This window comes from Tupaia chinensis, unplaced genomic scaffold (genome assembly GCF_000334495.1).
Source record: "Tupaia chinensis unplaced genomic scaffold, TupChi_1.0 Scaffold000104_1, whole genome shotgun sequence".
Taxonomy (NCBI): domain Eukaryota; kingdom Metazoa; phylum Chordata; class Mammalia; order Scandentia; family Tupaiidae; genus Tupaia; species Tupaia belangeri.
In genome coordinates, this window is record NW_006159568.1 from 2498522 (window position 1) to 2521531 (window position 23010).

The 23010-nt window shown below is 53.6% G+C and overlaps 1 protein-coding gene and 1 long non-coding RNA gene across 7 annotated transcripts in view; one reads left to right on the plus strand and one right to left on the minus strand.

Annotated features, from left to right (window-relative positions):
• Positions 1–14495, minus strand: part of GRHPR (glyoxylate and hydroxypyruvate reductase) — a 17491-nt gene extending 2996 nt beyond the window's left edge. For 2 of the 4 annotated variants that reach the window (XM_006143741.3, XM_006143740.3), the window contains exons 1-9: positions 14363–14495; positions 12400–12530; positions 11518–11590; positions 10594–10710; positions 8549–8637; positions 7367–7471; positions 6533–6668; positions 4208–4338; positions 1419–1544 (exon numbers count right to left, since the gene is read on the minus strand). In XM_006143741.3, the coding sequence (XP_006143803.1) occupies positions 1423–1544; positions 4208–4338; positions 6533–6668; positions 7367–7471; positions 8549–8637; positions 10594–10710; positions 11518–11590; positions 12400–12530; positions 14363–14445 (987 nt within the window). In that variant the 5' untranslated portion in view covers positions 14446–14495 and the 3' untranslated portion in view covers positions 1419–1422. Of the gene's footprint in view, positions 1–1230; positions 1545–4207; positions 4339–6532; positions 6669–7366; positions 7472–8548; positions 8638–10593; positions 10711–11517; positions 11591–12399; positions 12531–13126; positions 13171–14362 lie in introns of those variants that run through there. The other 2 variants (XM_006143739.3, XM_014586018.1) reach the window with 2 other exon arrangements.
• Positions 14496–16355: 1860 nt separating this feature from the next.
• LOC102479103 (uncharacterized) lies at positions 16356–20940 on the plus strand. Of its 3 annotated transcripts, none has more exons than XR_333868.3 (4): positions 16356–16651; positions 19503–19827; positions 20390–20544; positions 20785–20940. It is a non-coding gene; the product is annotated as an uncharacterized LOC102479103 (long non-coding RNA). The 3 variants fall into 3 exon arrangements; XR_333867.3 differs by having other exon boundaries at positions 16359–16651; positions 19553–19827; XR_333866.3 differs by having other exon boundaries at positions 16362–16651; positions 19595–19827.
• Positions 20941–23010: the final 2070 nt, after the last annotated feature.

Consider the following 23010-nt stretch of genomic DNA (forward strand, 5'->3'; position numbering starts at 1 on the left):
CTCTAATACATGCTGCAGCCCTGCCTCTCCACTGCTAGAAGGAATCCAGAATCTCATCTACCTCTTAGTAGATCAGTTTCTTTGTGTGAGTTGCAAGCTTGCAGGCCCGCGTCCTCATACAGGCTGTAGCACTGAAACAGTAATTCCAAGGAAGACCAGTCCCAGGGTTCCTGTATCTGTAGTTCCTACCTGGATTATAACCGGTATTGGGTACCTGAATTTTGATTGGTTAGCCTTAATTATAGCCTGGCATAATCATGCAGAATTTTTTCTAGTGGTCAGATCACAAAGTTCTGTCAGGGCACCCATGTTCGTGGTGCTATGCTGGTCAAAATCTGAGGTTTTAAAATAAACAATTTGTTGTATTCATGTCTCTAAATACATGTTCTTTTTCTTTGCTTAGGTTACTAAGGTTGAAAAAAAAAAGAAAGGGAAGTAGTATTCTGTTAGCCCTGCTTTGACTAGTGCTTTTTGAAAAAAACCAAACCTCTAAGGAAATAATGCTGGAAGTTAATAACAATTGGTCATTTCCCTCAAAGGATTCCCTCTGCCTTCCCTGCACTTGTCCTGTCTGAGCCGTGGGCATATGCAAGATTGGTGCTCGGGCCACCCCATTACTCTCAGACGGCCTGTTTAACTTGCCCTGCCGCCTGCATCTGCCCGCCAGACTGGACACCCCATCTGCCAGCTGGGCTTGGCTCTGTGGAAGAGCTGGAAGCTGATCCTTTCAACACAGAGCAGGGCTTTGGCATTGGCAGTGCTGCTGGCCCAGCCTGTGGAGGAAGAAAGAGGGGCTGATTTAAAAGAACACCCATGGGGAAGGGGCCCAGAGATGGGCAAAGGGAGCCAAGTGTGTAGGTGCTGAAACAAATTATAAAATTAAGAAACCACCTACCTCCAATTATTCTTGACCAAACAAGATATGGCTTTGCCTGGTTCTTGTTTCTTCCCACTAGCTCTCCTTTGCTGTATGTGCTCTTTAATTTTCCTGATGGCCTAGGTGTCTCATTCAAGTACCACAGTCATAACTAGGCCCTGTTTGTCCCAGCCTTAGGGAGGACCACATACAGGTATTTGGGCAGAGGGAGACAGGAATACGGTGGTTTGGTTCTGGTAATTACAGTGCTTGGGTGAGGGCTGGGGTTGAAGCAGAGCCAGGCAAATGAGCCGTGCTCCAATCCAGCAAAGGTAAGCAGGTGCCCTTGTTCACTTCCCCCAGTTACAGGCTGATGTGCTCTAAGTAATTTATTTAATAACAGAAACACGGGTGTCCAGCCACGACAGTGGTGAGCACGTCCACCACCAGCAGTCTTCCTAGATCCCACTTCTGCTGGCCCCCACCTGTGGCTCCAAATTGAGCCTGGTGCGTGTGACAGATACCAGGGCCACCTTTGCTTCTGGCTCTCTGTGTCTCCCACCTGGCTACAGCTTGAGTTCACTGGGCATCGGCTCCCCTCTCAGGCCAGCCAGCAGGTTGTTAGCTGCCAACAAGGACATGGTGTTGCGAGTTCCATGGGTGGCACTGCCAATGTGGGGCAGGATCACTGGAAAGGAGAGAGAGGGAGATGAGAAGGGTGGCCCAAGAGCCTTAAACTGGGCTTTTTTTTTTTTTTTAAAGAGAAATTTTTGCTATAGGATCTGTATGCTTGCCGGAGAGACAGACAGCAAGAAATCACCCTACCCCCTCAACCTGGGGAGATGGCCACGCCACAATTCCTTCTCCATTCTCCTCCCAGGAATTTGGGCACGCATGCACACATGCCTGGTGTGAAATTTAAGCTGCCGGGTCGGGGACTCAAACTGCGATGGACGATGTGGGAGTCCAGCGATGTAACCATTACACCATCTGCTGGTTCCTCAGGCTTGCTCTTCATAGCTTGGTTTTGTCAGTAAGAATAGAGAACCTGCCTCCATATTCCCTAATGGCTTTTCCTCCTCCTGTAATGAAGCACTACTCCCCCTCCCCCAGGCACTAAGGTTCAGAGTAACAGAAGAGAGACCCCAGGATACTGATGCCCAGGCTCGGTGGTGAGAGACAGGAGTCTTCAATGACCAGAATGTCAGTGCTAGAAAGGGCCTGGGAGGCCACAGAGACCCAGCCCTTCAGCCAAAAGATGGGGAAACTAGGGGCCAATTTAGTGGAGGAGCTCAGCACTGACTGCCTCACTCTGCGCCCCTGAAAATGATGCCGCAGGGTTTCTGATCTGTGCTGGATGGCAGTGCTCCCTCTGGCACCTCCTCCCTCAGGGCAGGTGAGGTCACTTGTTCCCAAACAACTGCCTTTCTATGGGTCCTGGGGACACTTTGCCAAACTCCCAGGCCTTGGGGCATGGGGCCAGTTTTCCCAGCTTTTGGCAACAGCCCTGCGAGTACAGCCAATGGTGGTTGCAGGCTGGGGTGGGTGTGGGGACGGAGCATTCCAAGGGCTGCAAAATGGGCGCATTCACTGGGGAAGGCAGCGAGGGCCCTTCGGTTTGGGTTTCCATTCCAGAATGTAACTAAGCACAGGCTCTGGCCCAGCTGCCTAAGGCCCTGACCTCTTGCAGTCTGCAGGCAGGAACCAACCCAGCCACCTGAACACGGAGAACTTACTGGATCATCGGAAAAAACCATGATGCATTTTCACAAAGAAAAAAAGTAAGTCATGACTTTTCCAAAGATCCAACAGTACAAAAGGATCAGTAGCCAGGAAAAGTTAACTAGGAACAGAGTGGGCAAAAGGAACACATGAAGGCAGTGCTCCTCAAGTGTGGTCCCAGCACCATGGCAGCATCAGTATCCTTGGGAGCTCAGGCCCCACCCATACCAGGGACAGAAACCCTAAGTGCGGCAGTGTGGCCCAGCCACTGTGACCACATTCCTTCCAGGTGACTGAGGACCTTAACAGAATGAGAACTGCTGCACTGAGTATCCCAGAGGTAGCCACTGCTGGAAGCATTCCCCTCCCCCGCCCGCCTAGGGCTAGGGGGACAAAGGGAAGGTGAGATTGTTAAGATTCAGAAGACTGGGGACCAGCAGATGGTGTAGTGGTTATGTTGCTGGACTCCCACGTAGTTGACCATGGTTTGAGTCCCAGACCCGGCAGCTTAAGACACATATGCAGGGTGTGTGTACATGCGTGCCCAAAATCCCAAGAGGAAAATGGAGAAGGAATTGGGTGGCCATCCTCCCGGGGGGTGATTTCTCACCTTCTGTCTCTCGGCAAGCACATGTACCCTCTAGCAAAAATCTCTCTTAAAAGTTATTTCGGACAAGTGGCGCCCGCCCTATGGCAAAAACCTATGGAGGCTGGAGGACTGCGGCATGGGACGAGCAGTTAGTGTAATGGCTATGTCGCTGGACTCCCACGTAGTCGACCGCGGTTTGAGTCACGGACCTGGTGGCTTAAACTCACGCCGGGCGCATGTGCGTGCGTGCCCAAGATCCCGAGAGGAGAATGGAGGAGAAGGGATTGCGGCGTGGCCATCCCCCCTGGGGGGTGATTTCTCACTTTCTGTCTCTCTGTCTCTCTCTGTCTGTCTGGCAAGTGCACGCACCCTATAGTAAAAACCTCTCCAAAAAAAAAAAAAAGTTATTTTAAAGACTCAAAAGACTGAGGATAGGCCCTGTGGAGACCTTCGAGGCAGGACATTAACTGGCTGGTTAACTAAGTGCTGAGAAAACTGCAAACTGGATTCTGCAGTCACCCAGGAAGGAGCTGCTGCTGCCTGGTGACACTGCTGCCACTCCCCAACAGAAGGCGGGTGGGAGCTAGCCCTCAGGCCCCATACCAATGGAGCCTCGCAGGGCTGCTGGCACAGCAGAAATGCAGTGCAGAGGCCTGGCCCCAGTGTCACAAAGCAGACAGAGAAGGGGCTTACTAGCTGGGATGAGCTACAAACACTGGTGTTGGAATTACACTTTTACTTTCTCATGCTTAAGCTGATAAGAGTAATTTATTGGTAGTGGGTTTTACCCATGTGTAGCTGTGGGTGCAAGACACACAGTCCACCCACTTTTTTTTTTTTCTTAAATCCAGATCAGCTGAATGTGCTCAGGAGGGCCTCTCCTGTTGCTGGGTCCCACTGTCACTCACTGCATGTGTGGTCCTGCTGTGTTCCTTTGCACTCAGCACTGCTCATGCCAGCTGCATGCCCAGCACTCGGGCACCTCTAAACGCTGTGTTTTATGGGGTGGCAGGAGCTGCCTAGGAGCATAAAGTTCTTACCACAGTTCTTCAGGGTCAAGAGAGGGTGGTTTGTGGGCAATGGCTCTGGTGTTGTCACATCCAGTCCCGCAGCTGCAATCTGACCACTGGCCAAGGCCTGGTACAGGTCATCCTGGTTTACGACATCTCCCCTGGAATGACAGTAGTGATGCGAATGCCTCCAAGATTCCTTTCATTGTCTTTTTTGGTGAAATTTATTTCTTTCGAGGCCGGCAGGTGGTATGGTGGTTAAGGGCGCTGGACTCTCACATGGCCAACCGTGGTTCAAGTCCTGGACCTGGTGGCTTGCTTTCTCACTTTCCCTCTCTCTCTTGCTCTGTCCCTCTCTGGTCAAATTAAAATAAATAAATAGATAAATAGATAAATAAAGTTGAATAAAATAATTCTTTAAAAACAATTTCTTTTTTTCGTGAGAGCAAGAGACAGAAGGAGACAAGCATATTAGATAAGGCCCTACAATCCCCACCCACACCACCCTCCCCCCATTTCCAGCAGCCAGAATCACAGGTGTAGATGACTGGTCCGTAGGGGTCGACCAGGGAACCAAACCTGCAACCTTCCAACCTGCTTCACTTGAGCAGCACGCTACTGCTGTGCCATCAAGCCAACCCTGCAGGGCAGAACAACCCACGAAATGAGTCTTTCCACTGACCTGGCATTGGGCAGCGACCTTCAAAGCAGAAAGTCTCAGCCCATACTTACTGACGGTCTACAGGAGTACAGGCCCTGTACTCAGAGAAACCCAGCCCTGCACTTTCTAGCTGTGAGAACTTGGGCAAGTGTCTCACATTGAGCCTCAGGCTTCTCTGCAAGTTAGGGAGAACACCACCTACCTCTCAGGGTGTTGGAGGATTAAAGATTATTAACATGTACTATGGCATGAACAGGACCCAGGAGTCTGTGTGCTGGACCCATCAGGGATTTCTGATCTGACTGGCCCCCAGACCCCCACTGAGAACCACTGTAGCATGCCAGCAGGACCTGCCTAGTGAGGCAGGGAAAAGACGGTACACCTTAAAGACATCCATCGCAGTGAATAGCCACCGATTTTCTAGAGACTTCATGCTGAGCACTAAATAATTTTTTTTTTTTTTTTGGGAGAGATTTTCACTGTAGGGCGCGTGCGCTCGCCAGACAGACAGAGAGAGACATAGAGACAGAAAGCGAGAAATCACCCCCCAGGGGGGATGGTCACGCCGCAATCCCTTCTCCTCCATTCTCCTCTCGGGATCTTGGGCACGCACGCACAAGTGCCCGGCATGAGTTTTAAGCCACCGGGTCCGGGACACGAACCGCGGTCGACTATGTGGGAGTCCAGCAACATAGCCATTATGCTAACTGCTGGTTCCCAGTACTAAATAATTTTTGTGAAATAAACAGATAAGGCCCAGTGTAGTCCCAGGTGCAAGTGGGCGTTCGGGAAACAGAAGCTCTGTCTGTCAGCCGTTGATGTGAGCCCTGTGTTCCTACATGTTTCACTCTACCCAGGTCGCCTCCTTTGCAGCTGAACATTGGTAATTACAGGCATCTTTGGGGAGAGTGAGCCCTCAGGGAACCTCAGCCAGCCCCTTCCTTCCAAACAGGTCCGAGGCTGGCCCTTAGCTCAGCAGTCAGGCATCATGCATAGTGAATGGGATCTCACATGGCTGAGCAGTTCACATCCTGACGTCAGGCATAAACGTGTGCATGCCTCAAATCCTGATGGCAGGGAGAAATGCAGGAAATAAGGATTGTGGCATGAGTATGCCCCATTGAGGGGTTCTCTCTCTCTCTCTCTCTCCCCCCCCCTCTCTCTCTGGTAAGTGCACACACACTCTGGCACTTAAAAAAAAAAAAAGGTTCAAAGGGTATGAGCTAGGAAGGGGCTGGAATGACAGGAGGAGGGGCTGTCCCTGTACATGCCTAGAGGCCTGAAGACATTCTGAAGAACCCAGACAACTTGAGTTTTAGATTCAAACTCACTGAACTCACAGTCAGATGGCCCTGGGCTCAGCGGCGTGGAAGGTCAGCCTCAGAGGGGGCATGTACACCACTACATCCAAGGGCGTGAAGAATGGGCCAGCCCATCACGCTTTCGCTCCTTTAACCAATACTACAGTGCACCAGGCCTGGCAAGGCTGGGGAGCGGCTCTGCCCTGCCTCCCACTCTAGGCTCTCCATGGCCTTCACTCTGTTTCTGTCGGCCTGTTGGTTTACGGAGACCAGCAGGCTCAGCCCAAGACCTCATCATGACCCGCAGGGCAGGAAAACCCCAGACCACAGCAGTAGGGACAGCCCCTCTCCAGGCCTGCTGGGTGACCAGGGATGTCCAAGGGCCTGTGCTACCTGCTGATGTTGACAAACACAGCCGTTTTCTTCATCTTCTGGAAGAAGTCCTTGTTGCAGAGCCCCTGGGTGGCAGGCGTTAAGGAACAGGTCACAAGGATGAAGTCAGACTCGGCGGCCAGCTGCAGGGCGGACACTAGGGAGGGCAAGGCTCTGGCAGTTAGGGTCAGCAAAATGGCAGGGGACAATACCTCTTCTCCCTCCTCCCAGAGGCTTCCTGAAGGCCTAGTCAGTCTCCCCTGGATGACACTGATGACTGTACGGTCAACAGCCACTCATGGGACCCTGGCGTATCACGCCATTCAGCCAGCCCTTTGGTGTAAAGGATGGGGAAATCAAGGCCAAAGGGGGCGGAAACTTGTTTACAGGCACCCACTGTGAACGGGGCCACTCTGACTCTCGCCACCTTGTGGGCCTGGTGTGCCAGGAGGTAAGGAATGGCTATGGTCCGGCCTGCCCTCTGTTCACCAAGCCTCACTAGGGGCTGGATCCACCTGGACTAAGGGCCACACAGAGGCTGAGGCAGCACCACCCTACAAAAACTGTGACGGTGCTCTGCTCCTCCTCCATCACCTCTGCTGCTCAGCCACCCAGGGCAGTGGCGACAGGGACTCTGGAAGACAGAAGAGACCTGGAGGGCACTCCCGGCACTGAGAGCCCACTGCGGCCGAGAGGAGTTGGGGAGCCTGTGGGTTCAGGGGCAGGGAGATTAGACAGCAGTAAAACATAGCAGCCTCCAGACACACCTGGGTGTCTGCAAATGCCACCACTGAAGAAAAGAGGGCCCCAACTGGGCACAGACAGGTCTCCTGTGCAAACCAAGATTTTACTCACCAAACTCTGCCTGGAATTCTGCTGCTTCCTGAGGCCTGGGCTGGCGTCCCGTGTAGAGAAATCTCTGGACCCCGAATGGTTTCAGACGCCGAGCAATGGCCTGTCCTAGAGGCAAGGAATCTGAGTTCATGGCTTATCCCCTGCCCTTCAGACAGGGCGCAGCACCCAGCAGCTTCAGGGACAGAGGGCTCTTGGGGCACATCCTATCATCAGCACAGAGCTGTCATTAACTGGTCCTGTCTTCTCTGGAGCTGAGGGACTGCCCCTGCAAGTCCAGTGACCTGGAAGTGACCCCACAGTTCCTCTGTGGCTGTGACTGGCTTCTGCTGTCCTCCCATGGTCTCGGCCATCCTGAGTGCCACTGTCTGACCTTCTCTGAGAACTGGACCTTGCATCCCAGGAATCACCTGGGCAGAGTCCCCTCCCTCCTTCTGGACCTTCTGTTTCTGGTAATGCACTCTCACACTTCAGCTGACATCTTGGTGCCGTTGCCAAACTGCCAACTCACACAAAACCTACAGGACCTCTCCACATATGCTGAGCCAGGCTTGAGCAGTTGGATTTCCAGCTGAGGGCATGCCCCAAAGCTTGGGTTCCTCCAGGCAACTCTCTAGTGAGAACAGCAGGGCTGCCAGCTGGCCAGACAGGCTGGCTACCTCTCCATCCTCACCCTCAGCCCTGTACCAGGCAGGATGACAGAGAACCCAGCTGCATAGCTGAGCCCAAGCCTTGCCGTCAGAACCCTGGCCGATACAAGGAGCCAGGGGAAGGATAACAGCTCTGCCCTGTCCACAGATGCAGGCAGCCGCTGCCCACAGAGCCCCCTGGGCCCTGGGTTAAAGCCTCATAGGTCAAATGCCTTCCATAACCCAAGCCTGGGGACGCATGCGTCTCCCACAGGAAACCCCCAGGAAAGCAAGCAGTCATGGCCTGCCTCTGTTCTTTAGGGTACAATAACCATGGAGGACTCTGGCTCTCAGCAGCATGCATCTAGCACCTCAGGAGGCCTTTAGGAACTCCTGATTTTGTTTATTCGTTTGCCTACCGCGTGCAAAGTGCCTGATAGCACGGGAGTATAGCAATCCTTCCCAAAGAAGTATTTTCAGCATTCAGACCTGTGGGGCCAGAGACTTGGGCCAACCCAACAAGGGCAAAGGCAGGCAGTGAGTGGGGGGGCCTCACCAATGCGCCCCAGCCCGATGATGCCAACAGTGCTCTGCGTGAGTCCATAGCCACACAGCCACAGGGGCTTCCACGAGGTCCAGCCGCCACTGCAAGGAGAGGGGCAAAGACGGGAGCTTGTCAGGAACTCAGAGACCAGCACCCCTGGCTGTAATCTAAAGCTTAAACTCACACAGGGATCAGAGGACTGAGTAGATGAGCTATGCCCACAGCCACTCAGTGCTGTGGAGAAGCAGCAGAACTGATTCCTCCTTAAAGACATCAGGGGTGTAGGAATGAGGGCTGGAAGGAGCCTCTGAGGCGACCTTCCCATTCTGCAGATGGGGAAACTGAGGCCAGAAAGCGCAATGGGCCTGAAGTCACAGAGCCAGGAGAGAGCTGGGAGCAGTAGGTTGCAAACTCAGGGATCTGGGATTCCAAAGCAAGTTCTCTTAGCACTCTAGGGTGGCAACGCAAAGTACAGCGCAGGCAGAGGTGATGTGGCAGTAAAACACTGTGCAGGCCGATCTACGTGGGAAGTAACGGGTTTGCATCTGCAGGCCCCCCTGAGTACGCCAGGCACCCACGCACCTATGATCTGGAGCTGCTGGGACTAGGGGGGATCGTGGCATCAAAGCCCTACTGGGGGTGCTTGCTTATTGTTTCTCTCTCCTTATCTCTTGCTCATAGAATAAAAAAAAAAAATTCTGGGTTCTCTGAAGCCCTTCCTCTATTCCAAAAAAAAAAAATTGGAAAAAAAAAAAAAAAAAACAGTAAAGGCACAGGCTCACCCCATTGTCCTGGGTAGACGGGAGAACGAAACCTGTCTTAAGCCACCTCCAATGAAGTGCCGACTCCCGGGACAGGCTGGTGAGCGGGAGCTTGGGTGCGGTGTCTACTCGGCCATTGTTCCTGGGCCAGTTTTGGGGGCGAGCATTTGTACACCTCCCACCTTTGCTTAAGCCAATCCCTATACCAGGAAGGCCCTCCTGACTCTAGATAAACAGACCACGCCCCTGATCTGAAACTGTCAGGCCGGGCTTTAGAATTGTTTGGTTTTTAGGACGGTAGTACTATGTGTGGTCTATGTGTCACCCTCAGCATAGCTGGAGGCACCTGTTTCAGATGTGCTGCTGCGTCAGGGGCAAGACACGTGAATGTTCACGCTGAGCAGGAAAAAGCAAGCCCAGCGACAGGGCGGGCTGCATGGCACAGAGAGGCTTCTCTCAAGAGAAGCCCAATCTACTAAATGACCACAGTTTGAATCCCTGGCCGGTCAGCCTGAAACATGCCAGACACAGGCACAAGTGCCCAAGATCCAACAGCCTGGAGGACCGGAGGAAGATCACAGCACGAGTAGATATTGTGGAGGGCACGCCTCCCTCGCTCACTGCCCTCTCTCACATGCGTGCATGTGCTCTATTGTAACTAAGGAAAAAAATTTTTTTTAATTTGCTACATGGCACATGTGCTTGCCAGAGAGAGAGATGGGCAGATGAGGGAGTAAGAAAACACCCCTTAGGAGGGATGACCACACTAAAATTCCTTCTCCTCTGCCTAGCATATTTTACAAGCTGCTGGGCTTGAGACTTGAACTGCAGAGGTGGCCAGGTGGGATTCAGCTGCCTTTACCAGCTTGCTACCAGCTGGTCCAAGAAAAAAAATTGCTTTTAAAAAACCATGTCTTGTTATAGTCAGGTTTTGCTCTCAAAAGATTTAGGAAACAACTTTCCATTCTCAGAGCTTTGTGAGAGATGGTGGGCCTGAACCTGTCAATGCTCAAAAGGATGTCCAGCAGCTACTTCCATGCAGCCTTCCCTGATGCACTCCTGCCCCATCCCTCAGCAGCCAGCAGAATGTATGTGTCGCTCCCTTAGCTCCTCACACGATACCCCTGGTGCCCTACTGACAGCAACTCTGTCTTGTGCTTTAGTACTTTTAGTTGAGTCCCCTCCTCACTGGATGGGAGACACCCAGGGACAGGCAGCAGGTCTGGGCCAGGATGACAGGAGTGCTCAGGAATCAGCTGTGTGCAGAGCAAACTTTCCCGCCAAGTGTTCACTCACTTCTTCACTTCCTCAATGGCCTCTGGCAACCGGCGGCAGGTGGTGAGTAGCAGGGACACAGCGAGTTCGGCAGTAGCATCCGTCAGGACATCCGGGGTGTAGCCCACTCGGATTCCACTAGGAATAAACACCTGGTGGTAACACTGGTCTCAGGCACCTTCACCCATATCTACTGTGGGGACATTTCTACAATGTTAATTTGTTCCCTCTTTGCTCTGCCTGCCAGGAAGCTCATAACTGTAACCGCACACTCAAGAGATAGTCCTCATTTACGTTTCAATTATCTCCCATTTTTGGAAGGATATGAAGATGGAAGGTCAGGGTTTAAGATCTGGGGCAAGTAACTACTTCACCTTTCTGAAATTCTCGTCTGAGAAGGAAGTAAAAATGGCTGCCTTTTCTACTTCAAGGGGCTGTTGTAGGGAATCAAAGAAGAAAATGGATGTGAAAGGGTGATACTTAGACTGAGGTTATCTGCAGTTTCTGACCTCTCAGGTTTATTTTAACTGACCTGTGCACATGTGGACAGATTTATATATTTTTATTTATTTATTTATAGATTTTTGCTATATGGCCTGTGTGCTCACCACAGAGAGAGAAGGAAAGTGTAAAACCACTCCCCAGGGGGGATGACCATGCCTCAGTCCCTTCTTCTCCACTGTCTTCTTAGTATTTTGGCACGCACGCACACACACCCAGCGTGTCATTCAAGCCACTGGGCCCAGGGCTTGAACTGTGCAGTTGGCTATGTAGGATCCAGCACCTGCCATCGTGCCACCTGCATTCCCATGTGGACAGATTTTACCATCAACATCTTACTCCTCACTGAATGGCAGAGGCTATGAAGTGAAAACAAGAAGGTCCCCTCCCCCCTGGTAGCCACCTGTCACTCCAGGCCTACTCTGAATCCCCAGCTGTACTTACCGCTTCTTGATTTCGTCCAAAGCCAAGTGGTCAACGCCCACGGATAGCGTGCTGATCACTTTGAGATTGGATCCTGGCGTATAGAAAACATGGGTTTTAAAGCCACGTTATTTTCTCAGAATATGAGGGAAAGTGACATCTCTGGTTAAAATTTCCAGGTTAAAATTTCCAACTCTCCTCTTGGACTCCTACCCTCCTGACCCTGTGGCCCAGGAGGTTAAGTGGTCTGGCCCAGTTACGAGCAGAGCCAGGGTTCCCCTCAGGGCCTGAGCTCAGGGCGCCCTCTCTTATCCGCTGACTGTCCAACCAGTGAGGCCTGAGGTTTCCTTTTGTCACCCCTTGGGCCTCCCCAAAGGCACCTCCAAGAGTGCCAAGAAGGTGGCTGGGGTGTGATCCTCACACCCTCTCCTCTAAGCAAGATACCCAGAAGCTTCTGGGCCAAAGTCAGAGCAAGTGTTGGCTTGTCACTGACCCACCAGGGTCCCTCCGCATCCGCCAGCCTCTGAGTCTGACCCTTTCCTCAAAACTGTCACAACCACCACCTCGCAAGGAATGTGGACCCTCCCAGGGCTGGGACTGTGGCTGGGGCTGGGACACATCCTGACTGTGGCCTGGTGTTTGGCACCGAGCTGGGTCCTCTGCAGGCTCTGTGCAGGCCAAGAGGGCAGTGCAAGGTCTTGCTCAGTGTCACAAGGCTGCAGCAGGCGGAGGGCCTGGGGCTCTCCTCCCCACCCTCCATCTCCCCTACAGCAGGAGCAAGGGGAGTGTGTGGAAACCCCATGGAGTACCCTCTGGCCTGATGTCACCTCGGGCCAGTGGCAGCAGGTTGACTGCCACACAGGGCTGAGGTCTGGAGTCCTCGCAGCCCCGGGGCGTGTGTACCTGCAGCATCCAGGAGCCTCTTGTCCACGCGGTCAGAAAGCAGGCACAGCAGGCCATGGGCGCCCACCAGTCGACGCTCCAGCTCCTCGGCAGGGATGGGCTCATCGGAATCCCACTGCTCCACCTCACAGCTGAAGGGAACACAAGGCCGCTTAGAGAGGAAGGGTCCCCCACAGATGCCCCAGTGCCCTCAGAGCTGGGAAACGTCTGCTCTGGCCTCAGGCTACCAGAGGCTGGTTGAGAGGAGCCAGGGTCAGGCATGGGCCTTGAAATTGTCCTGAGAGAGTGCTGGAGGGGGAAGGGCTGTCACAGAGCAGAAGTGACAGGTCGGAGGGCTCCAGAACACAGCCTGAACTGCAAGGGACAAGTCTTGGGCTCAGCACAAAGACCAGCTTCCTCACACTCACAAGGACTAGGGTGCCAGGCACAGAAGGCTGCGGCAGGGGTCTGCCTCCGATGGCACCGGGATTCAACGACTACCTGCTTCTGTCCTATGTGCCCTTGTTAACAGGAAACTCAGACTCACACTTTGCCAAGAAAGAGCAAGGTATTTTGACATGGAGGAGGAGCTCTGGAGCAGCAGTGCAGCCTGCCTCCAGCCCTGCCATTCATTCAAGCAGCCAACATGCAGGGGGCATCTACGTGTGCTGGACACAGGCACCCAGAGCACCCTGCTGCCGGCTAAGCCCAGGCACCTCTTGGCCGCCTTTCCTTGACCGTCACGCACTGTTGCAGCTGGAGAGCCACTGCTGCCATCAGTGGTGCCGCTTCTGCCTCCCCGGGGTCCCTCTAAGTGCGCAGCATGCCTTCAGTCCAGGTACACTGACGCGATGCTGCAATGAAGGTACAAGTCTCGTTTCCACTGGTCCCTGACTTGGTACACCTGGTAAAGTGCAGTGAGTGGTCAGACTGCAGAAAGAAGAGGCCGAAGACACACGCCAGCTCCAACACCTGCACACTGTGGCAAGGTTCCCAACCCCTTCTGGCCACAGTTTTTTGTTTGTTTGTTTAATCTGAGAAATGGGAATTATAATACAGGCTAGTCAGTGGCTTAGTGACTAAGGCAGCTGGATCCTACACGGCCTACTGTGCAGTTCTAATCTTGGACCCAGTGGCTTGTGGATCACATCGAACACGTGTGCCCATGTGTGTGTGCCAAAAGTCCTAAGAGGAGAATGGAGCAGAAGGGACTTCAGCATGGCCATCGCCTGTGAGGTGTGATTCCTCAAGGTGTTCCCCCTCTCCAGTGAGCACACACGCCCTATAGCACGTTTTTTTAAAAACACATTTTTAAATAAAAAAATACTGACTTCACAGTGTTGCCAGGATTAGAAGTTCACGTATAGGAAACACCTGGCAAGGTTGGACCATAGAAAGGGTCCCATTTTAAAAGATCCCTACCAACCACCCAAGGGGCCAGGCCAATGACTGCCATGTCCCTGACCCCACCTGCCAGTCAGACAAGCACAGAAGGTAAAGAATGAACAGCCTGGACTTTGCATCAGGGCAATCTCCGCTCTCCGAAGACCATGACCTGCTCCAAGTCTCCTCCCACCTGTCCAGAACCAGAGGGAATTGCAGGTCCCAGTGCATTGCAAGGGCCTGGAGAGAGCTGGGCCCCAGAGAACTCTCTCTATGCCGCTCCAAAACTCCAGGCCCGTCCCAGCCAGACACAGTTGAAAAGTTCTCCAAAAGCCCCGGTGCCAGGTTCCTGCGCCCGGCAACCGGCCCTGTCCCCAAGCACTACTGACGCCCCTGAAGGCTGCCCCAGCCCATCCCGAAGTGCCTGGAGATCGCTGAGTCACCCTGTACCCGGGTGCCTGGAGTTAGGGGCAGGCACACGCCAAGGAGGCCGCGGGCAGCGGTGCTCTGAGCTCCGCAGCCCCCTCCACGATACCGCCCCCAGACCCGCGCGCCCGCGGGCAACTGGACGAGAAGAGCGGCGGGGGCCCCGGGCTCTTACTCTGCGGCCCGGGCTAGCGCGGCCCTGCCCTCGGGGGGGATCCTGCGGGTCACGAACACTTTCATGAGTCGCACCACCCTCATCCAACCTGCAGCCGCTGGACACTGACCGGGACACCGCCGGACGGAAGCTGGACGGGAAGTGGGGCGGGGCCAGGACGGGCAGGGGCGGGGCTATAGAGGGCGGGATGGAGCTACAGAGGGCGGAGCTGGCTATAGAGCGGAAGGCGGGGGCTGAACTTGGAGCAGGGGCGACCGAGGGCTGTAGCTGTGCGGTGACTGTGTTCAGGGAACGACAGAGTGTGTGGACTGGGATGGTGCGCTCTATGCGTCTGCGTGTGCGATCCAGCCCTAATGGAACTGAGGCGGACTGGGACCGTGAGCACCCTCTGCCCCGGGCAGGGAGAGGGGGCTCGGGGACTGGCAGGCGTGTGTAAGGGTTGGAGTGGGCATCCAGAGGGCCATGTGAGTACGTGCGCATGTCTGTGTCCTCGTGAATAGGCTGTCAGAGTGGGGAGAGGTATGCGGCCAGGGGTCACGCCCAGCTCCAGGGCCTGGGCCCCCAACCAACAATGCTAGATCCGCTCCATCCTGGCCACCCTGTTCCAGGCAGAGGCCTCTGGTCACATGCTGGGCTCTGTGCCCGGCCTGATGTGCACACCCTCAGGGGGTCGCTGTAGGAAAAATGACCTCTTTAACACTTGGTGTATTCCCTGTGCGATATCCACCCTTGTGAGAGTTCCAAGTGGCCATGGCCTGCTGGTCACCTGCTGATTGGCTGAAGATCGGTCATGCACAGGGCTAGGGACAAGGTGCTGAGTGGATCGTGTGGGGTCAGGGGCAGACCCAGGGTTTCCAGTCAGAGGACCTGGGTCAGCATCTCAGCGTTGCCACCCTCTTATAAGCTATTTGACCTTGATGAGGTCACGTCATCTTCCTAGGTCAGTTTCTTCAGCTGCAAAATGGGGATGAAACACCTACCTTTGAGGTTGAGTGTGATAGTTAAACAAGATGATGTTTGCTTGGGCTTTGGGCCATGGTGGGTGTTCATCAAGCACTGAGGTCTGTGGAGGAGGGAGGTTAGGCAGTCAGGCTCTGGACCCAAATTGCCTGGGTTCAAATCCCAGCTCTGCCACTAATGAGAAGTTATGAAACTTCTGAGTGCCTCTAGTTTATCATCTGTTCAATGGAGATAATAAAAGTACCTGCCTCGGGGCCAGCAGGTGGTGTTGTGGTTAAAGACACTGGACTCTCACATGGCCAACCATGGTTCAAGTGCTGGACCTCATGGCTTCCTTTCTCACTTTCCCTCTCTTCTGTCTCTCTCTGGTCAAATTGGAAAATGATAATAAATAAAGTTAAAATAAAATAATTCTTAAAAAAATAAAACACGTAAAAAAGAAGTGCCTGCCTCGTGACTCGTCGAGAGGATAAACTGTATGCAGTGTTTACAATAGCTCAGCACATATAGGGGACTATTGGCAAATACGAACACATCCGAGGAAACCAGCTCCCTGGTACCTTGGAGCCTCAGTGGGTCAGAAATGCGGAAGCTGAAGCCAGCTCAGGACAAGAGGGAGTGGCCCAGGCCTGTCCCTCACCTCTGTCCGAGGGCTGTTCAGTTACCTGCTCTCAGGCCTAGGAGGGCCCAGGAAGCAACATGGTGGTCTCTTCTCCCCTGGTTTTTATCTAAGTCCATTGTGGCCCAGGAGGGCCTTAATGAGGGCACTGAAATATGCACAGAGAGGTGATATCACCAGCTCAGGGTCACAGTAAGTCCCTGGGCCATCCGGATCCCTGCCAGAGCTCCATCCTGCCACGTCCCTCTCTTAGGTAACATATTAATCAGAGTCCCCCTCACAGACTGTTATCTGCTAGCTACCTCAGGAAAATGTCTGAAATACATCACACATTAACACAACCAGATGTTTTTCTGTCCCCAGGTCAAGCCCTGTGGGGGACAGTGCAGCCTGTAGCTCTGCTTGCTGTTAACCACTGAACCCAGCTCCTCCCACACACCAAGACAGACAAGGGCACTGGACAAGCCAGTCCACCAGGGCAGGAGGGGACAGGACAGGACAGTGGGTCCTCTCCTCCAAGCCAAAGCACTCAAGTGACATTCAATAAGTGCTACTGGGTGGTGGGAACACAGCCAGAACAAGGAGCCAGCTGAGGGCCCTGGAGGAGGGATCCGCTGAAGTGGAAGGGGCCTACCCAGAGCATCACTGGGTAAACTGATCACAACCATATGGAGTTCTTCGTGGCCCTAGATGTCCTAAACACGCACATGGTGAGTCGCAAATGTTACTGTGCTTTCACACTTGCAAGGTGCCTATTGTTAGTCTCCCCAGTGGGCAGATGAGGAAGAGGAGGGCAAGAAGAATGATGTCATCTGCTGAGTGTCACACAATCACTAAGAGGCAGAGCCTGGAGTCAAGCCTCGCACCCTAGCTCCAGACCCAAGCTCTTCATCACCAGGCAAGGCTGTGGGAGTGGGAAGGGGGAAAGCATGAGTGTAGGACAACGTTTAGGTACTGGCTTGGGGGGACTCTCTTGGAGCTGGCGTCATTTTGATGGATATTCAGGAGGCAGCTAGGAGGAGGCGCAAGTGTCAGATGAAGTGTTGGCAAGAAGAAGGAGCAGTGAGGTCTGGCAGGTGCTGAGTCTGAGATGCCTGGGGATGCTCTGGTGGGGGAGTCTCAGAGAGAGGCAGGTCCATGGCTCTGGTGCCCAGTGAGTGGTGGGGGGGCTGGAGCTGCTCATTCCGGAGTCCTTGGCGACGAAGAAGCAGGAGCCTGGGAGACACCTGGGTGATGGAGGAGCAGGGCCACCGCTATGGTGGGAGGGACTGAAATTTAGTGTGCAAAGGGTCAAAATGGCAGAAAGAAGAGAAGTTGTAGTAGGACTTTTAGAATTTCACTTTTACATTTTTTCTTTAAAAATTTGCCAGAATGCACATGTGCTCTCTGGAGAGAGACAGAGAGAGAAAGGAGAAAGCATCCCTCACGTGGGGCATGGGACTGCCGATGCATCACTGTATGCAACTTGTTGCTTTGCTTACTGCCGTCGTCCTACCATCTTGCACGATGCAGGCGCACAGTAAGCATTTGTTGACTAAAGGAGTGAAGCATGGCGGTGGTGCCTGGTTGGCTTCCCTGGTGCTCATCCCCACAGGGACTTTGACTCTATTACCACCTAGTGGGCACTCCTGTGTACTGCGGGGTGGGGGAGAAAATTGCATCTGTTGAGTCTGATCCCAGGCAGAAGGCAGATGAAGCTGCAGGCCCACTGGTTACCTCTGTGCCTGTGTTCTTGCCTGCTGGCACAGTGCTTCTTGGAAAGGAACTTCCTGGAGGAGGTAGCATTTGAGATGAGCAATGAAGGCAAAAAGATCTGGAATGGTGGGAATGCAAGAGGGAGAAATGGCATTCCTAGCAGAATGAACAGCTCGAGCAGAGGGGCCAGGAGGCTGGGGCCAGCTGGTGATGTGGTGGTTAAGGCACTGGATCCCACATGGCTGACTGCACAGTTTGAGTCTTGGACACAGTGGTTTGAAGAACACACCAAGCACCTGTGTGTGCATACCCAAAGTCCAGAGAGGAGAATGGAGAAGGGATTGCAGTGTGGCCATCCTCCCCTGGGGGTGGGTGGGTGGTGGTGGTGGTGATTTCTCACTTTCTCTTTTTCTTTCCCTCTCTCTGCCTCTGTTGAGCACACATGCCCCCTAGCAAAAATGTTAAAAAGGGGGTTGGAGGCTGGAGACCGGAAAGCTTGGGTACAGCCAGAGGGAAGAGAAATCACAGCAGCTGAGATGGGCAGTGAGAGGCAAGGCCAGAGAGAAATGCAGGAGAAGGAGGAGAAGAGGGCCCAAGGAAAGAGAACCTCTTTGTGAGTGTTTGATCCAGGCATCACCCACAAGAGCTCATTGAATCCCCATAAAGGCCAGCGAAGTCCATATCAGGACTCCCATTTACAGAAGGAAAACTGATGCCCAGATCAGTGGAATGCCCAAGGTCACACAGCTGGTAACAGGCAGAACTGAATTTTAATCTGGATCATTGGACTGGCCTGTATTATGTGTTGGGAAGCTCATTATCTGGATGTGGAAACTGAAGCCCAAAGAGGGGACAGAACATCCTGGGTGATGCCAAGTGCTGCCCAGTGCCCTTCATCCTGGCCCAGCCTGGGCCCCCATCTCACAGCTGGAAGCTGCTGCTTCCATACCCAGGGCCCTGACCAGAGAGGGTAGCAGAGAGGTGGTGCGCCCCCTGGCCAGCCCAGGCTCCTGGAAACTGTGTTCAGTTTTTGGTTCTCAGTGAGCCGTGTCCTAGGGATGGACTGAGTGTGCAGAGCTGTGGCATACTGCCCAGGGTCCTGCACATGGACCGGAACGCTGGCACTGTGGGCCACTTCTCTGCCAGGCAGAGGCCAATCGTCCTGATGCCCAGCTGGCCCTGCTGGCATTAAACACCTGGAATGTGCATGTTGGGGACAGCCAGGAGATTAGCATGGTCAGATTTCTAGGGCTCCCTGGGAGGGGGGGGAGCAGAGTGCAATATTTCTGCTGGGGTTTTTCCCAGAGCGGATTTCTTAGCCCTTCTCAGGGCATAGCTGGGGATTAGTAATGAGCTGTAATAGCCAGGACATTTCATTCTGGGACCAGAATGAAAAACTGTTCTTTTTAAAAACTTTTTTTTATTGTTGTTTTTGCCATAGGGCATGTGCATTTACCAGAGACAGAAAGACAGAGAGAGAGAGGGAATAAGAAAGTAACCCCCAGGGGGATGACACACTGCAATTTCTTCTCCATTTTCCTCTTGGGGTTTTGGGCACATGCACTTGGAGTGTTTGTTTTTAAGCACCGGGTCCAGGACTCGAGCCACTCAGTTGGCCATATGGGATCCACCTTAACCACCATGCCACTAGCTGGCCCTGCTTATTCACCTCCCTTCCTTTTACTCATAATAGAGGGAAAGTGCACATGCACATGAGGGAGACAGGGTCCGGTCACACCGCAGTCGCCTTCCAGTCATTCAGCCCGTCGATCCTGGGCACTCGCATGGATGTCCAGTGTGTTGCCGGCTGACCTGGCCGGGATTCACACCTCGGCGGCCATGTAGGTTCTGGCTTCTCTTCCTCAGTGCATACCTCTGTGCTGTGAAGCTGGTCTCAACTGTTCATTCTTTACAAGCTGGGCTGCCCTCTCCTCCATGACCTGGCTCAACCACCACAGGGGCAAGTGGAGAGCTGCGACCCAGAGCCTGAACTAGCACCCCCTTGTACGGATGGAGCCACGGAGCGGGGAGAGGCCAGGAAGTGAAGGCCGGTCCAGAGCCAACAACAAGCAGAACAATTTCATGTGCAAAGACTCAGCGTGCTTGAGGCACGGGCTGGGCTGCCTCTCAGGAACAAGGCCATTCACCGGGTGCGCTGTGAGCAGGGAGTCCTCAGACATGGATCGCCAAGGTGTGGTGTGACTTCTGGGCAGGGCTGTTGTCACCAGGGAGGGTGCCTGCAGGAGAAGCCATCTGTGCTAGGCCCAGAGGGCTCCTCTTCTGTCAGGAGGCTGTCCAGGACGATGGTCTAGGAAAAGGAACAGCTTGAGTAAGGCTCAGAAACTTGGTCTTGGGTCAGGGTACCCAGAAGCAGGCTCTGAGTTGAGGATGGGAAAGTGGTTTAATAAGAAAGTGCTCCCAGACTGAGCCAGGGAAGGAGCCGAAGAGGAGAGGGAGGGAGGAAGCAAACAGCCCATTTCTGGCCTGTCCACACTGGAGTGTAAGTTACACCTGCAACCCTGAGCAGGGGAGCTGGGCTTCCACGTCCCCACATCTGGCAGTTAGCTCAGTCAGGAGATCCGGGCTGAGGGCAGCTCCCTGGAGGAGGAGAAACGGGCTGCACAGCGTGATGACGGTGTGGGGTGTGTAGTTTCTTCTGAGGAAAGAAGCTTCTGTAGCTTCTCAGCAGGACCCGAGGAAGGAGCTGGGGCACCTTGCTGGAAGCCCAAGGTCGCTGTTCCCTTAATTTCCAGGCCATGGAGGAGGGCGGACCTGGCTCCCTGCAGGCCACAGAGCTTCACCCAATGACTTCAGCAGAAGTCCCATAATCCACCTCTGGAAAGCCCTGCATCACCTGCTGCTGTTTGGGTCCAAGAGCTTGAACTGCACCGAGGGACCAGCTCCTCAGGTGAAGGGGAAACTGCCTTATTCTGCCAAAACAGTTCAGAAATGAATCGCTGACTTGGCCTGGACCCCGTGAAGCTGTATCGACAGGAGCTCAGGTGCAGGCCAAGGGAGCCATCGGCCTGGGTGCCCTGAGCACAGCCACGGCTGACTAGGGGCAGTCCAGGGAGGTGGGTGTGTACTTGTGGCAACTCCCTACCTTTTCAGTTGACCCCATTTTTATTCTTTTCTCCCTTCCTTTAAGGCTCCACCTGGACTTCTTGGCTTCCAGCCTTGCCTTCTCCAGTCCATTTTCCTAGAGCTGCCAAAAGATCCTCTCTAAAAAGTATATGTGGGGCCTGGCAGATGACATGGTGGTTAAGATGCTGGACTCCCACATTGCCTACTGTGGTTCAAGTCCTGGACCTGGTGGCTGGCTTTCTTACTTTCCCTCTCTCTCTCTGCCGCTCTATGGTCAATTTTAAAAATAATAAAAAAACTAAATCATTCTTTAAAAAATTGAAAAGCAAACCTGACCCTGTCCCTTCTTTGCCTGCCACCTTCCATGGCTCCTCATTGCTCTAAGAAAAAAAGACCGAAGCTCCATTGGCTCCCAAGGCCTCCCCGGATGGCAAAGAGGCTCAGTCTACAGAGACTAGGAGCACTTCAGCACACGTCAGGCTGAAACCCCAAGGGCTACAGGGGCCCCTCAGAACCTGCAGAGCTTCATGGGCAGCAGCCCAGCTGTCCCGGAAGAGTTGCCCTGGGACCTGCCCCTGGAGCCTCCTAGCCAGCTTGCCTCAATGATTAATTTATGGAAAGCGTCTACAGTGGGAGTCAACACAGTCCTCCAAATCTCCTCTAATCCCATGAGAGAGAGCAGCAGCCTGGAGGAGGGGCTTGTCTCTCAATGATTAAGTTTAGTTTTATTTCAGGAAAACAAAACAAAATGAGACATTTCAGGGTCTTATTGTCACAATTGTCTGCATAATGGGGAAGATGCCAGCCAGTGTTTAGTGAGACACAGGGGTCCTTGGGGTCCTCCTCAGGGAGGAATGGAAGGGTAGAACAGGGACTCCTGTTCACCGAAATATCCTCTTGACTCGATCTTTATTGTAAAAGTATTTACTTATTCACTTAATCACTCATTCATTTAGGAAGGTGGGAGGCACCCCAACCGGGTCCTCGTGCTGCAATCCACCCCTGACGTGGCTAGCCCAGACATGCTCCGAGCATGTTCGGGGGTGGGGGGGTCTCGGATGTTCACCCAGGACCATTTGCATGTGGGTCAGGTTGCGGTACCCCTGTGCCACCACTACCAAGCCCCTTGGTTCTGTCTTTCAGGACACACAGAAGTTGACCTCTCCCCACATCTGTTGCCTCCACCCTGGTCCACAGCATGGCCACCTTTGCAATGGCCTCTCTGTGTCTGTCCCTTCCTGCTCCAGTCTCTCCCCGGGGCAGCCAAAGCCAAGCCTGCTGCTGGTTCCCCAAGGAAGCCCTCTAAGGACTCCCAGCTCCCACAGGGCAAGGCCATGGCCTTTCTGACCTCACTCCCTTCTCCAGCTTCCCTGGGGGTTCTGCTGTCTTACCCTCTGCCTGGCAACCCTCCTGCACTTGCTGTTCCGTGGCCTGCAACGTCTCCCCCGGCCATGTCCGCCACGTCTGCACTTACCGCCTGTATCGCTCACTTGAAAGCCGGCCCTCTGCACGCTTCTCTGTCTGCACGCCCATTCGCTCTCTACCCCCTCATCCTGTTTTGTTCCCCTGCACTCACTCCCATCTCCATTCAGCCTTCTTTCTCTGTTACTTGTCTAGTTTCTGTCTACCCCCCACCAGAACTCAAGTTCTGGGAGCAGGGCTTTGCCTCCTTCACCGCCAGCTCTGCATCCTGAGAACGGTGCCTGCTGCCTTGTAGCAGGTGCTCCATAAATAGTTACAGAATAAAGGAATGAGTGATGTCCGTCGGTGAGAGCGAGTTGGGAAGCCCTGAGGGTGGAGTCAGTCTGAACGTTACCTCCTGTGAGGAGTCTTCTGTCCGAATTTTGAGTGGGTTCTGGCAGCAGGCAGCAGCTTTGATCACGCAACAGGACTGTTTTTTGTTTTGCTTTCAATTTTTGCTATAGGGCACGTGCACTCTCCAGAGACACAGAGAGAGAGAGAGAGAGAGAGTGAGAAATTACCCCCCAGGGGATGGCCATGCCACCATTCCTCCTCCTCCTCCATCTTCCTCTTGGGATTTTGAGCATGCACACACACGCACCTGGAGTGTTTTTCAAGCTGCCAGGTCCAGGACTCAAATCGCACAGTTGGCTATTTGGGATTCAGCCGCCCTAACACCACACCACTGGCTGGCCCACCTCTCTCTCTCACTCTTTTCAAAGTTTACTTAGGCATTTTTTCATGAACGACATATGCAGAGAGATAGAGACAGAGACAGTACCCCCAAGAGGGTCTCGATACCAAAATCCACCTGCCCCAGCCACACGTG